This window comes from Strigops habroptila, chromosome Z (genome assembly GCF_004027225.2).
Source record: "Strigops habroptila isolate Jane chromosome Z, bStrHab1.2.pri, whole genome shotgun sequence".
In the NCBI taxonomy this organism is placed as follows: Eukaryota; Metazoa; Chordata; class Aves; order Psittaciformes; family Psittacidae; genus Strigops; species Strigops habroptila.
The window spans coordinates 91,126,032-91,140,111 of NC_044302.2; the positions used below are offsets into that span (position 1 = coordinate 91,126,032).

The 14,080-nt window shown below is 41.5% G+C and overlaps 1 protein-coding gene across 3 annotated transcripts in view; it reads right to left on the reverse strand.

The window, feature by feature from the left end:
* LOC115619709 (phospholipid-transporting ATPase ID-like) overlaps positions 1–14,080 on the reverse strand; it is an 87,094-nt gene that overhangs the window by 31,901 nt on the left and 41,113 nt on the right. For all 3 annotated transcript variants that reach the window (XM_030512430.1, XM_030512429.1, XM_030512428.1), the window contains exons 5-11: positions 12,841–12,939; positions 11,844–11,905; positions 9,667–9,739; positions 9,396–9,466; positions 8,146–8,228; positions 4,097–4,255; positions 3,019–3,107 (exon numbers count right to left, since the gene is read on the reverse strand). In XM_030512430.1, the coding sequence (XP_030368290.1) occupies positions 3,019–3,107; positions 4,097–4,255; positions 8,146–8,228; positions 9,396–9,466; positions 9,667–9,739; positions 11,844–11,905; positions 12,841–12,939 (636 nt within the window). The remainder of the gene's footprint in view (positions 1–3,018; positions 3,108–4,096; positions 4,256–8,145; positions 8,229–9,395; positions 9,467–9,666; positions 9,740–11,843; positions 11,906–12,840; positions 12,940–14,080) is intronic.

Genomic DNA, 14,080 nt, shown 5'->3' on the forward strand with positions numbered 1-14,080 from the left:
TCTACAACTGCACTTGCTTTAGGTGCATTTTGTTTTATATGTATTTGGCATGGCAAATCGTCCCTCATACTCAACTTGTGTGCAATAATCATGCTTACACAAAGTTCACTAGCATACTGTTTGAGACAACTGCAAAAGACTGAGCAGTTGGCATAGGCCCTGGAGATTAATTTCTGTGCAGAGAAACAACTGTGTGCAGGGTATTGTAACCATAACCACAGCTCTGGAAGAGAAGGATGTGAGAAAACCCTGAGTATAGGCTTGTGCCTGGTCATGGGGCTTCCCAGTGTGAACATCATCCCTCTCTGTGTCCTGCCCATGCACTGCCAGCAAGAGATCCTCTGCAGGACTGGGTAGGATTTTTGTAAAGAGGAGGTGACTTTTGACAAATGTTTCCTGTTGGACTGTGAATTAAAACTGTCTCAGTTTCTTTACTGGCACTTTGAGCTCTGCTCCGGGATTCGAAGCATGAAGTTCTTTAAAAGACAGCCCTATTTCTCTGAAAACATACTCCCCTAAGCCTCCTAAAAAGCAAGTTTTGGAAGAAAAAGCACTCCTGGAGCTGGCTGGTGCTTTCCCAGTGGAGGAACATTCACTTCTCTCTCAGATCCCTGAGAAACACTTCCAAACATCTATGGTTGCCATCTGGAAAGGTTCACTCCTGATTAACCCTTGTTGGGGTAGACCAGGGCAACATTTAACCAGGACTCCTTTGGTGACCCCTGCTTAAACACCGCTTTGGACCTGGGAGTTCTATGGACAATTAGCCACAAACCAGCTTTGTCTGTGTTAACATGGAACAAGCTTCATTACACTTAAAATGAGCTATTTTAAGCTCAAGCGGTGGCTGCTTTGTATTTCTGAACTCAAATATACTGCCTCTTTTTATGACCATGCTTTGTAACCTTCGACATCCAAAGAGCTGGAAGGACCTGATGCCACATCCCCTTGGGCGTGCCAAGAGCCTGGTGCTTAGGGTAGGGCAGACCTTTACTTAGACACCAAAATGTTAGGTGTCTTAAAATGTGTAAAGCAGAAAAACACACCCTCGGCCCCATCAGCGCCCAAGAACCCAGGCAAAGGCTGATGCAATCAGCTGCAACTCACTCAGTTTTTTAAAACAGAGCCAGGAGGTAAATTCATCTTGTTTGTGTTCAAGAAGTGAGGCCAAACAGACTGAAATCTCTGGGTGGGACCCTTGACTTGTGAAAGGAGATTTGGCAAATCTTAATCGAACACTAAATTCCAAGTTCCCTATTCAGTTTTCTTCTACTCCATTTCTCTGCACTGTGGATCCCACACAGCCCATCCTCCTCTCCAGCTAGAGCATAGCAGAACACCTAAGAAAATGTGAAATTTTTCAAACGCTTGCAAAAATTTGACCGTAAGAGGCCCAAACCTTTTTTAGTTTTGCTGTCCTCTTGCTATCCCTCTGTAATAGATGAAAACACTGAGGAAAACAACCCGATAATGGTAATCAAGATTTTCACTTGGCAGAGATTAGTGTAAGGTTACTAAAGTCAAGGGTATGTTCTTACTGTACGTGGAGAAAGGACTCAAGAGGGCTTGAAGGTGAGCCTGGAGCTTCTCTCTGTGCTGAACATGCAGATGTTCAGAACACTGCTTCAGAGATCAGAGAGTTGGGCTAATCACTGCTGCTTTGGTACAATTCCAGTCTCAGAGAGGCACAACTAGCCCTGTCTACTAACATCTAAAGAGCTTTTGGGATGCTGAGAAAGAAGCAGGAGGAGAGGAGCTGGGATAAAGTGGCAAAGATGGGGAGTGGTGCCATCCTGGAGACATTTGTGCTCCAATGCTAAGGAGGTTTGAAGTCCCAGAGGATAGCCTTGCTGTGGTGGAGGGATGGCTGTTAGATGCCTTTTCCAGGGCTTGCTACAATGTCTGGGGATGGACCCTGGCTGTCAGGTTGGGCTGGAGAGTAAGGACAAGAGGGAAGAAAAGGGAAGAGTGGCCACCAGCAGACCTTCCCAGTGTCATGCACTGAAGGTGGTGCAGCATGCGTAAAAAAGCATGACAAACTTGCACCCAAAGGAAACTAAAAACCTGAAAGTAAAGAAGTATTTTTCAAGCAACATTGAGTAAAGCCATGTCAGAGTGTATGTATTCCTTCCCCGAGCTGCTTTGAATTCAAGCATTAGAATCTTGCTAGAGTCTTGTAAAAGAAGCACTACCTCTGCCTGGAAGTATTTCATAGAATCACAGAATCACAGAATCATAGCATATCAGGTTTGAAGGGACCTTCAAGAATCATCTGGTTCAACCTTTATAGGCAAAGCACGCCCTGGACTAGATGGCCCGTCACCATGTCCAGCCAAATCTTAAAAGTGTCCAGTGTTGGGGTATCCACCACTTCCCTGGGGAGATTATTCAAATGGCTGATTGTTCTCATTGTGTATTTGCCATTTGTTAAAACCACTGACAACTTTACTCCTCAAATCAGATCTGTTTTCCAGTTTGAGGAGAGTGCCTGCTATATAAGATTAGGGTTCTCAAATTTCCTAGCTGCTAAAACTACCAGTTTTTGAGTATTAATGAGATCATGTCTAATATTTTACCGTAATGTGTTAAGTCAGAAGCTACATCATGTAAATTAACAAATTCAATTATCAAGCCTTGTGCAGATGTCAGCAGAGATGCTGAGAAATCAGGACGAAGAGGGAGAACTGCTAATGTTTATTTAAATAGAAAATGACAAAACTACTAGGGAAAGAAGGCATTTGCAGGCTTCAAAATAATTCTCACAAAAAATACAAAGCAAGGAAGAGCAGAGCAAATTACAAGCTCAGAAGGTCCTTAATGCTGCCAATGTAATGGCCTTGCTTTGCAAGATGGGCTGGCAGAAGTGCTGCAGAACTCAGGCTGCTAGTAAATTACTGCATAATTTTTCTTTTATCATTACTCACTTCTGATACTCCCTCATTTGTGTTGACAAAGAGGTGGAGCATCTGGAAATGATGAATACATCTGAAGAAATGAAGATACCTTAATCAGACTTACCAGTAACACAAGGACGTTCATGAGCCGATCAATGCTTGTCCGTTTAAAAGTGGTTTTTCCACTGTTCTGCATTAGTTTGGTGTCTGGCCCTGGAGATGAAACACACTCATTAATTTTAGTAATAAAGCTTAGCTGTTCTAAAGCTGATTCCCTCTGAGACCCCACCGTACTTTACAGCATAAATACCCACCACAGCTTTCTTGAAGGCAGGTACATACAGCTTACAGTGATGGTGGGAAACTTAGGCAGAAGAAGGTTAAGTTACTTGCCTTAGATTGTATGGAGAGAGTCACATAAACCCATTAATTCTGGATTTTGACCCTGCTTTCTTCTTTCAACAGTCAATCCTCCCTTTCAGGCTTAATTACTTTTCACAGAATACCTTATAGTGCTGTATTATTAGTGACATATTATACATCATCTCACATGTCTTCAGCAGTATAGAAACAATAGAAGGTTTATGCTTATAAAAAGCATAGATCTAATGCTCTACAATAATATTATTGATAACTCTGATCTTCCAGTATGAATTACAGTCATATAGAAATGATACAGATTTTTTAATCAAATACAGGTAAGAGTGAAAAATTTTCAACAAGTCTGGGAAAAGAAAGGCTCCAGTTGGCTCCCTGTGGGCTAGCAAATGCTGATTTAATTCAGCTTTAATTGTTAAACAGATTTAATTCTTATATTCTTCCAAGCTGATTGACGAAGAATTCTCCCAAGTACTTTGCAGTGTGCATTTCTGAAATAAAAGACTACTTCTGCTTACTAAGGCACTTAATCAAGGTGGAATTGGATGTTGCAATGTAGCATTTTCAATCCAGTTTTTTCTTATAAATCATTATAAAAAATCTCAGGTTAAAATCCCCTGTAATATGTATTTTATGGCTGTAATTTCTAGCCTAGAGTTGAGCCAAGGGATCTCATGTTTTGTTTTGCTTTTGTTCTTGTACCTGGTAGAAGCTTATTTTCCAAAGTGGAAAATACTTGGTTCCTTTGTGTGTGTTGGGTGTGATGTATGCCCATGCTACTGCTGCTGTGCTCTGCAATTCACATGTCAATTTTTTCTACTTACCGGCATAAATCACGAGACCAAAGCACCATTCTGTGTTCCTAATAATGCAGCCCCTCAGCAACATCTTCTCATTGTCCAGGGCATACTTCTCTCCTTGGAGAGTAAGAGTTCCTGTGAACTTATCCAGTTTGTTATTTGGTGCCTCACATTTGACTTCACCTATAAAAGGAAGGTAAAAGCAAAATCGGAAATCTTGGCCCAGAAAGATGTCAGTCAATACTGCATTCTTAGCTGTTCCCCAACAGGGAATATTTCACACTGTAGCTGCAGTCCACTCCTGACCCTGCCATTCCCATCCTATATTTACTGATGTTTTGTCATCTTGCTTCTTCCCCAAATTCATGTCATAATCTAAAGCATCACAATGAATTTGGAATTATCCTATTCTTTTAACATGGCAATTTTTTATTGGTAGAGTACCAAAACAAAGTTTCCACAGTTTTATGTGGATAAGAAGAAATGTTGATCCAGCAACGTACTTCTAGTCCTTTCGCAGCAAGTTCATTATGGTAGGATGTCACTGGATAACTTTAGCTAAAAGTGCTAACCTCACATAATTCCTATTCAATTTTCTTTAAAACTGCAGGAGTCGAAGCGAGAAAAATCATAACCTGAAGGTTGCAGAAGAGTAATTAAGTGAGGTGTCTTTGTTCGCTTTTTATTTTTTATTTCATCTGCTTTATAACTTAACTTCCAGAGGCAAATGAAAAAAAAGATACTGCTACCTTCTTTGGCCATGCAGCTGACACTGTAAGTGATTAGAGAGCCTGTTTATGTTTCCGTGCTTTGTATTTATTTCTTGTAATAAAACATGTTCACACAATACTGTAAACACGGACACTTTGGTACAAAAATTATTATTCAAATCAACATTTGCATCTGGTATCTAACGATTCAAACCAGAGTCCTGTGGATGCATTGAAAAGAACTGGAAAATACAAATACGCCTATTGAAAGGGAATCCAAGAGTTCAATCTGTTCAGTTAATCAGCAGGAATATTAAAGTTATTTTGAACTCAGACTGCAAATATCTACATAAGGATTAGTATTTGCAGAGAATACAGCTCTTCCAGCTGTTCTCAGGCAAAACACACCAGGCTCAAGAGACTGGAAACAAAGTCCAAAGAAGTCCAGAAGAAAAACTCAACTTTAAGTATTGCAGTAGTCTCTGCTGTCGCAAATTTTGAAATCAAGAATGGATGTTCTTTTCATAGAAAAGTAGGTCTACCCTAGCGCAGACAAATCATCAGATGTGAAAGATGAAGTGATTAGTAAGTTCAATGACAGCTGTGACATCAGGGCTCGTGCTAATGACTATGCTGGTCTTCTGTTTTATCACTTAGTTAATCCAACAACAACCAGACCTGTGCTCCATCATTCCTAGAAGTCTATAGTAACCAGGCCCGTCTCACTGCAGCCCTTGCAACCCTTTGAAAGACACAGATGAAACAGAGTCTTTGCAGTGCAACCGGAAACACAGCGCAAGAAGAGGTTGATGAACCAAACTCTTGGTGTGATCCCCCACCAGGAAGACTGTACCTCCTCATGCCAGCTGTGGCACAACCCTCATGCAATTGTCTTGTGTGTTAACATCCACGTCTACTTTCCAGAAAGAGGGTGGGTCAGGGTTACTGATATGCTGACTTTTTTTGATCAGAAGAGATTCTGATTGTTACATTGATCATAAAAAAGTGAGAAGCTCTGGAGATGCACCCAAAATACCTGCACTGACCCCAGGAAACCTGCAGCTGAAGATACCTCTGTGAGGTACCATGCCTCCTTTCTCTTCCTCCCTTCCCAAAAGAAGGTATCTGGAATGCATTTCACCTGAAAAAGTTCAGTACCGCAAATTCTACATGTGATAAGCCGTCGGTAACTGAAAAGTATTATTTTCCTTTCTCATGTCCCAGTTCCTCAAATCAAATAAAAAAGTTCAGCATCTTGCAAGCATCTTCCTTATCTGAACCATCATGATGTCAACAAACATCATAACTCACATTAAGCATTCCACTGAGTGCCTGTATTAGCTGTTCAACCCTCTCCTCTCTTCCTGTCTTAAGAAATAATTAGATAAAGAGTTACATAAATATTTAAATACTTCTACAGACCTCTGCTAAGGGAAATGCACGGTTGGGGCTGATTCCAGGCACTCTTCCCAGTACTCTGCCAAATATAAATAATCCTGGGAAACATCTTATTCATTTTAAGTATTGTGAAGAGGCCACTTTTATTTACAAAATAACTAAAACAGAGACTCACAGGACAAATAAATATCTAATAAGAAAAGGTTTTAATTTTCAAAAAAACTTTGAAACATTTTTTTCATTACGTACTTTCAAGATGTACCCTTAGATAAGCATTACACAAAAAAATGCTTGAAAAATTACTGAAGGCAAAGATTTTGCTTCGAAATTGACAGTGCAGTGCCTTCAGAAAAACAATTAAGGCATGCCACTCTGACTATTAGCATAAAGCATCTAACTGCACCTGTAAAAACATCTTTCTCAAGATCTAAAACACTCAGAATCTCAGACATCACTTCAGAGAAATCCTGATGTACTGAGCTGACATTCAGCTGAGACCACACATATTATTGCATAAAACCTCCACGTGGAAGGCAGAAGAAAAGCCCATGCCTTTGTATGATTTTACCAGAAACAGTCCTCACCATGTGTCCTGGAATAATCTAGTTATTTAAAAGAGAATTTTTTAAAAATTGTTCTTGTTCTTTATCTAAAAACATTTCCTGAGAGCCTGCAGTCCTTGAGATGTTCCAAGGAGAGCAGATCTCACTCCACCTTTTCCATACTTGCTCTTCCTATAATTGTGCCCTTGTATCTAAGCCATGGCACTGCAGAGCGTGACTAACACCACTTGGTCTGTTCCTTCATCGTCTGTCTGCAGAGAGATGATGTGTGAGCATAGAGCATTCTAGTTTAGACAGGTCTGGCTCCTTTCTGTGTATGTGCTGCTATATATTCTCTGGTATCCAGTGACAAGTTGTGTGGGAATGGTTAAAATGGTTCAAATGGTTCAAATGGTTCAAAACTGTGACAGGGGAAGTTCAGACTGGACATTAGGAAGCATTTCTTTACCGAGAGGGTGGTCAAACACTCGAACAGGCTTCCTAGAGAGGTGGTTGATGCCCCAGACCTGTCAGTGTTTAAGAAGCATTTAGACAATGCCCTTAACAATATAAACTTTTGGTCAGCCCTGAATTTGTCAGGCAGGTGGACTAGATGATCTTTACAGGTCCCTTCCAACTGAAATATTCTGTCCCATCCCATCCTGTCCTGTCCCATTCCATCCTATCCTATCCTATCCTATCCTATCCTATCCTATCCTATCCTATCCTATCCCATCCTATCCTATTCTATATTTTATATACAAAACAGTGCTAAGAAAGGACGCATTGCCCATCAACCACATCTGCACTGCTTGTCTCTAAATGTCTCAAAATGCAATCTTTATTGTGACATTGAGAAAGGAGAGAAATGCTGGCAAGGGGAGACATCAGGCTGGGAAGCAGTCACCTGTCCTGTGTGCACAGAGTTAGTCCTCTGTAGACCTGGAGAGTCCTCAGGTCTGCACGACATCTGGAAAGTTGTGCTGCTCAGAAGCTAAATGTACTGCATCAACATTGCTGCATCAGTATAAAAGTGCAGTGTGAAAATATTTTGAGACCAGATCTAAGCATAAAGTTTTAGAAATATGGTTTCCACTGTGCAATTACATGAACTCCTTTACCGAGGTTCAGGGTGGGCAGTCTCAACATGTACAGAGAAATCATAAAGAAAAGCATGCAGCCAGAAGAATTGCCACAAATGCAGTTTCAGATTATACCCATGCACAGCGCTGAGACCTGCAAGCAAAGATGGACCTCTTTCTCTACATATGCTTTTGATATCTGTTGTACAGACTACAATGTCCCCATTTTGTTTTCCTGAATCCAAAGGAGTCCCAGCAGGAAGCAGCAGACTCCCAGGCACTCTCTAGACTCTGGTGTTTGGGCAGATCCTCTGGACAGTGAACATTCTATACAGACTCACCATTAAACTCTGTCAGTTTCTGAAGATCTTCTCCAAGCTCTGCAGTGACTGTCAGTGCCTGCTTCACCTTCAGGTTTGTTTCACTGTAACAAATAACGTGAGACAAAAGTATGAACTGAAAGTCGTATATGAACTGAAAGCTCTCCCTGAGAGCTTCTGTTCTTGAGGACAGTCTTCTTCCTTAGACATCTGATGGACCATGCCATCATGTGCCTGTTTTATGTGGCCAAAGGGTATAGTTGTCTCTTTCAGTGGCAAAGACAGGCAGCCCAGAGGAATTCTGGACATGGTACCATGGTACCAAAAAGGGTGGTGCTCTCTTCTCATTTTCACAAGTACAAGACCAAGCATCTCAGCTCCCTAAGCATCTATCTCAGCTCCCTAAGCATCTATCTCAGCTCCCCAAGCATCTATCTCATTGTGTATCCTGCCACTCATACCACACTGAATCCTGAGGTATCTGAGCATACAGGAGAGCTCTGAATCTTCTCCCATAGTATTCTGATCCTGGATCCTGTGACTGACTAGCTGGGGAGTTTGAAATGCAATGTCAAAGTAACACTGCATTTGTTCAGGGCTTCCTCAAAGCATGTGCTAGGAATTACAAGGGGAAAATCCAGAGGGATATCTGTAGGGTCTTGGGAGAGACACACCTTCTTGATGTCTCTGGTTTTGCTTAGTTCTTCAAGCTGATGCTAGCTCCAGGTAATCCAACTTGTGCCATAAAGATGGTCAGCTCCAGTTTATTTAAATTAATACAAATTAGTTGCAGCCCACTGACTTTTGGCCAGTTATGCCCTGGAGTAAGCAATGATTGGAAGCCTTCGCAGTGTGCATGCACTAATATTATATTATGGTCTAAAAGAGATTACTGAAGCTATTCATTGTGATTATCTCATCAGGATAATCTGGCTAAGAGAAAAGACTAAGGGGGAGATGATACAAGAAACAGAAAGCTTCTTTCAGTGACCAGTGATACTGCAGGAACAGGTTTCTAACTAACTCTCAGTGTTAAAAGAAACATCACTAAAGAGATAAAGTCCCCTCCTCACATGATATTTACACTGAAATGGGCAAAAGTATCCGCCAGAAGATGTTATTTTTCAAGATACCTACCCAAAGTTTATTCTACATGTTAGGAAATTCTTGCTACCAAAGATATTGCAGGTAAGCCTGCAGCACCCAGCATCACCAGAGATTTGGCCTTGCACTGATTGCAGTGATTGCACCCAAGCGCCAGGCTCACTTACCCATCCAGTTCAGCTGTCTCAATGTATGTCAGGCTGTGTGGCTCACTGCTTGACAGTAACAGTAGGTCAGCCTGAACACAAACATACAGACTGGGCATGAGTTCACACAGTCAGAAGGCATGTCACTACAATGCTGCTTGTGGTTTCTGCACACTGCAGGTCTCTGAGACAGTTATCATCACCACTGACTAATTTTCTTGTGAGTGATAAGAGTAATTACAGAGATTTACAGAGGCTGACTGCGAGCAGGATGGAGAGAAACTGTACTCACCGTCACAAAGTTGTTGTTTTCTAGTTTTATTATATCCCCCACTTGGACATTCATCCATTTTTCATTCTTTAACCTGCAAGAGAACTCCTAGTAAGTAGGCACGTAAAGTGAATACCACTTAGGGAAGTTAGGATACTCAACTTGGCTCCTAAAGCCAGGCTGTAGGTACCATCAGGATTTGGGCTGTTGATAAGATGCAGCAGAGTCTGCCGTGATGTGGTCTGATCCTTACTAAGCTAAGGGACCACCACAATACAAAAAAGAAAAGCAGTAACAGTGGTCAGGGTGATCGATGCAGCGCTGAGACCAAGCCCCACAACAGCAACATGTGTACTGTCCTTCTCTCTGGACTGACTACTCCCTTCCTTTTCCTAAACAGCCACATTGTCTCAGAGAAAAACTCTGCACTTTTTGTAACAGACTTTACAAACACCTGGGATAATTACCAGTTGTGTTAGTTTTAATAAGTGGTACTAAGGGCCAGAGCAATAGATCTGACTCTGTGTGGGCTTGGCTGTCAGGAAGGTCAATGCAGATGCTTTGCTGTACATGTGCCTAGATAAGAATCCTAGAATCATAGAATACCAGGTTGGAAGGGACCTCAAGGATCATCTCGTCCAACCTTTCTAAGCAAAGCATGATCTAGACTAGATGTCCCAGCACCATGTCCAGCTGAAGTCTCTAATGTAGGGGAATCCACCACTTCCCTGGGGAGATTATTCCAGTGGCTGATTGTTCTCATTGTGAAAATTTTTCCTGTGTGTCTAACCAGCATCTCCACAGGAGTAACTTGTGTCCATCACCCCTCATCTTCTCCATGAGACTCCTTGTAAAGAGGGAGTCTCCATCTTCTTCATAGCAACCCTTTAAATACTGGAACATGGTGGTAGGGTCTCCCCTGAGCCTTCTTTTCTCAAAGCTGAATTAATCCAGCTCTCAGTCTTTCCTCGTATGTCAGGCTTCCCAAGCCTGTGCCTGCAGTGGCCTTCACAGCACTAAGCAGGTAAGCATACAGAAAGCCACCTAAGCTGCAAGTGCCAACATAACCAAGTCATGATAGCTGAATATGCAAAATCTAAAGGTAAGGTGAGAAATATCAAGAGTTATATCAAAACAGGACTGGGTATTTAAGCTGGAGTTCAGCTCAGCCTTGCTTTTTCAGTGTTGGTCAGAGTTGAGCAGTACCTACGGCTTCCAGCTTTTGAGCAAAGGCAAAATATTAGAAAATTTCTATTTCAATGTATGTTTCCTAGACACAGTAACTAACACACAGTAAACTAAAAAATTGTTTTACTTAGCAGAAAGCACAAAATGTATGTTCCTATTCTTCGGTTTCAAGTTATATTATTAAGTGTTTGATCATTTGTTTGAGTTTACACAACATACTGCTATCTATAGCACAGAAAAAAAGTCACTAGAGACCTCACAGCTATCTACAGCTGTGTCCCACACACAGTTCAACTCCATGGAGCCTCAAGTAAACAGCACATCTGTCTCCCACAAAAGCCAAAGCCTCTGTTATTTTTTCTGCAGGAAAGGACAGTGCTAGCAGTACGATGTCCAAAGCACACAGCTGAAAGGTTTCCAGTGCGTCTAACTCCGCAGTGTTACAGGCACGCAAAGTATTATGACATGTATAGGGAAGCTATTCCTGCTTCTTAATTTAAAATAACTTGTTTATAATGCCTGGTTTTGCCTAATGATGAAATAAATGCTATGAACATAAGTAGATATGGGAAGATAGCCTTGATTGTCATGGAATGACAGAATCATAGAATGGTTTTGTTTGGAAGGGACCTTAAAGACCATCTAGTTCCAAACCCCTGCCACGAGAAGGGACACCTTTCTTTAGACCGGTCACTTGTAGGGTGAGGAATAAGATAAAGCAATGGTCTCAAAGTATCACTTACTTAAACATATGTATATCCTAGAAGAGAGAGAGTTTACTTTTTATCAGTGCAAATTCACAGCCATGGTGTCAGCACAGATTGTGGTACTGTGTACTGGGGCCATTAACCAGACACATAGTCCAGAACTGCACAGCAAACTAATGGTGTGAAAGACAATTCAATTTTAAATTCTTTAGTGATCCTTGAGAATGACACATTAAAATATATATATATTATTAATAAAGTGCTCTTCCCAGTCAACATTACAGCAAAAGAAAAAGTACTTACATGCCATTGATCAGGACCTGGACTGGGCGGTTGTTGACGTGCTTGTCGCTTTTGTGCCGATTCTGAAAATTTGATCAGTATGTTAAAAGGCATTTCCAAGAAAACAAGCACACAGGAGCTATAGCCAGTTCATTAACATTTTACGTTTTCACCCAGCTGGTTTGAAAGGGTCAGGCAGATTAGAGTCACAACTGAGTCATGGTCCAGCCCATATTTACGCTAGTAACATAGGGCATAACTGTACTACAAAGAGCAGCAGGCAACACAGGGCTTGCTCTTGGGGGGAAGAAGGAGGGTAAAGCCTTATATGTCTCTTCGCACAGTTCTGGCTCAGCTGGCGTCGGTCCTGCCCATCACAACAGAGATATCTGACATGGAAAGTGGCCACAGATGTTCCAGCATTCCTCCCTGGGAGAGCACCTCACCACCTCTCACCTGCATACTTGCAAAGTTGAACAGAGTCTCCACAGAGCATCCAAATTATTTTAATTGTGAGAGAAAATCAGATGCCAAACTCAGCTCTAAAGTCACTCTATGAAGTCAATGGGACTTTGACCATTAGATCTGATGAGAGCAGACTTTGGTCAAAGCTGGACAAGTTTGAAAATCCCACATGGATGCTAACTTCCTACCACATTTTTTCTGCCTACTTTGCAGCTAGGTGGCAGAGGATGAGTTCTCCAAAGTAGAAAACTAAGAGCAGACTTCCATGAATATGTGCAGACGTACCTATCAGTGATCACATTTTCAGACACACTGAGAGGTTTCAAAGGAAGTAAATGGAGCTGTTTGGCTGCTCAGCAATTTGGAAATTCTAGCTCCTTTTTAGGTAAAAAATGATAGATTTGGGGATCTAATCTCAGCCCCCATATTGGCCACAGACCAGTTCTCCAGCTGCCTGCCACTAGCTTTGTTTATTTTAAGTGATTTGCTTTAGTCATTGTGTTGAAGAATCACAGGCAAACTCCAAAGTACAGGTCAGCAATACAGATCTTACAAAATCATCGATGGCATCCTTGACTCCCGATACAGCCAGCACCAGCACTAGGGGCACCACCGTTGTAAACCAGGCCAGAGAGGAAATCTGAGGAATCAACTGTAGGAGGAAAAGATATGAGTTGAGAAATTTCCTGTCAATTCAGGAGGCAGAAACAAACCACTCTTTTCTGTGGAAGCTGTGGGCAACGTTTTCCTATGGTACCTGAACACAGAATAAAGACAGAAATGCAGCTCTATTACTTATATGCAACCCCACAGAGGTAGGTGAGCCAGGGACCCCATGCCTTGCTTACAAAACAAGCTGTAATGTACATTATAAACATGGAGCTGTCAGGAAGTGTAGTGGGTTGCTCTTTATTGTTGTTTGTAAATTAGGATTGCAAAGTCTCCAGTGGATTGTAGACTCCCCACAGCCTACCCACCACATCCACTCCTGCTGCAGGAAGAGGAACTCCAGAGCTACAGAGATGGAGTGAGTGGAAAGAGAGGAAAATAAGAAGTGGAGGAATATGTAAATACAAAAGACTAATGGCTGCTCTCTCTAGCCCACCTTGATGCAACTAGCAGGAAAAGCTGTATGCTTTTATATAGAGTCGTGCCTAGATGGTTCAGCAGAAGACACAGTGGAATAATTTAAGGCAAATAGTTTGAAATGCTATGAATTTGATAGATAAACAGCTAGAGTGCAGTACAACAACACAGGAATGGTGCTGTCAGCTTAGCTGAAAAGGCACCTTAACTAGTCTCTTGAAAAATAGACGAGGGCTGAAATTTCCCAAATTCATTCCCTGTAAATAAGCAAAGAAGATTGTGTGCACTTTGCTACAGCTTAAAAGAAATGTTGCCTATGCTTTTTTTGAGCTGAAATTGAAAAAGAGCACTTGAAAAAGGTAATTTTGAAAGCGTGTGTGCACTGAAAAGGTAAAATTTAAAATATCACACTTGAAACAAATCAACATCATACCCTTTTTTTGATAATGTGTATCCCAGTATGACTCAGCAACTACAGAGCATACTGCATTTACCCATATTCTAGCAAAGCTCAAAGGGGCAGAAATCCTGATATCAATTTCTTCAGTGTGTTCAGCTTTCAGACAGAGTAGTATTACCAACAATGATGGGCAAAGTGCAACTCAATGCTATTATGCGCCACAAGGTTCAATAGCGTTGCCAGTGTCTGACACGCTCCACATTAGACACTTTTCTCACCCTGATGAGCCAGCAGCAGCAATATTCAG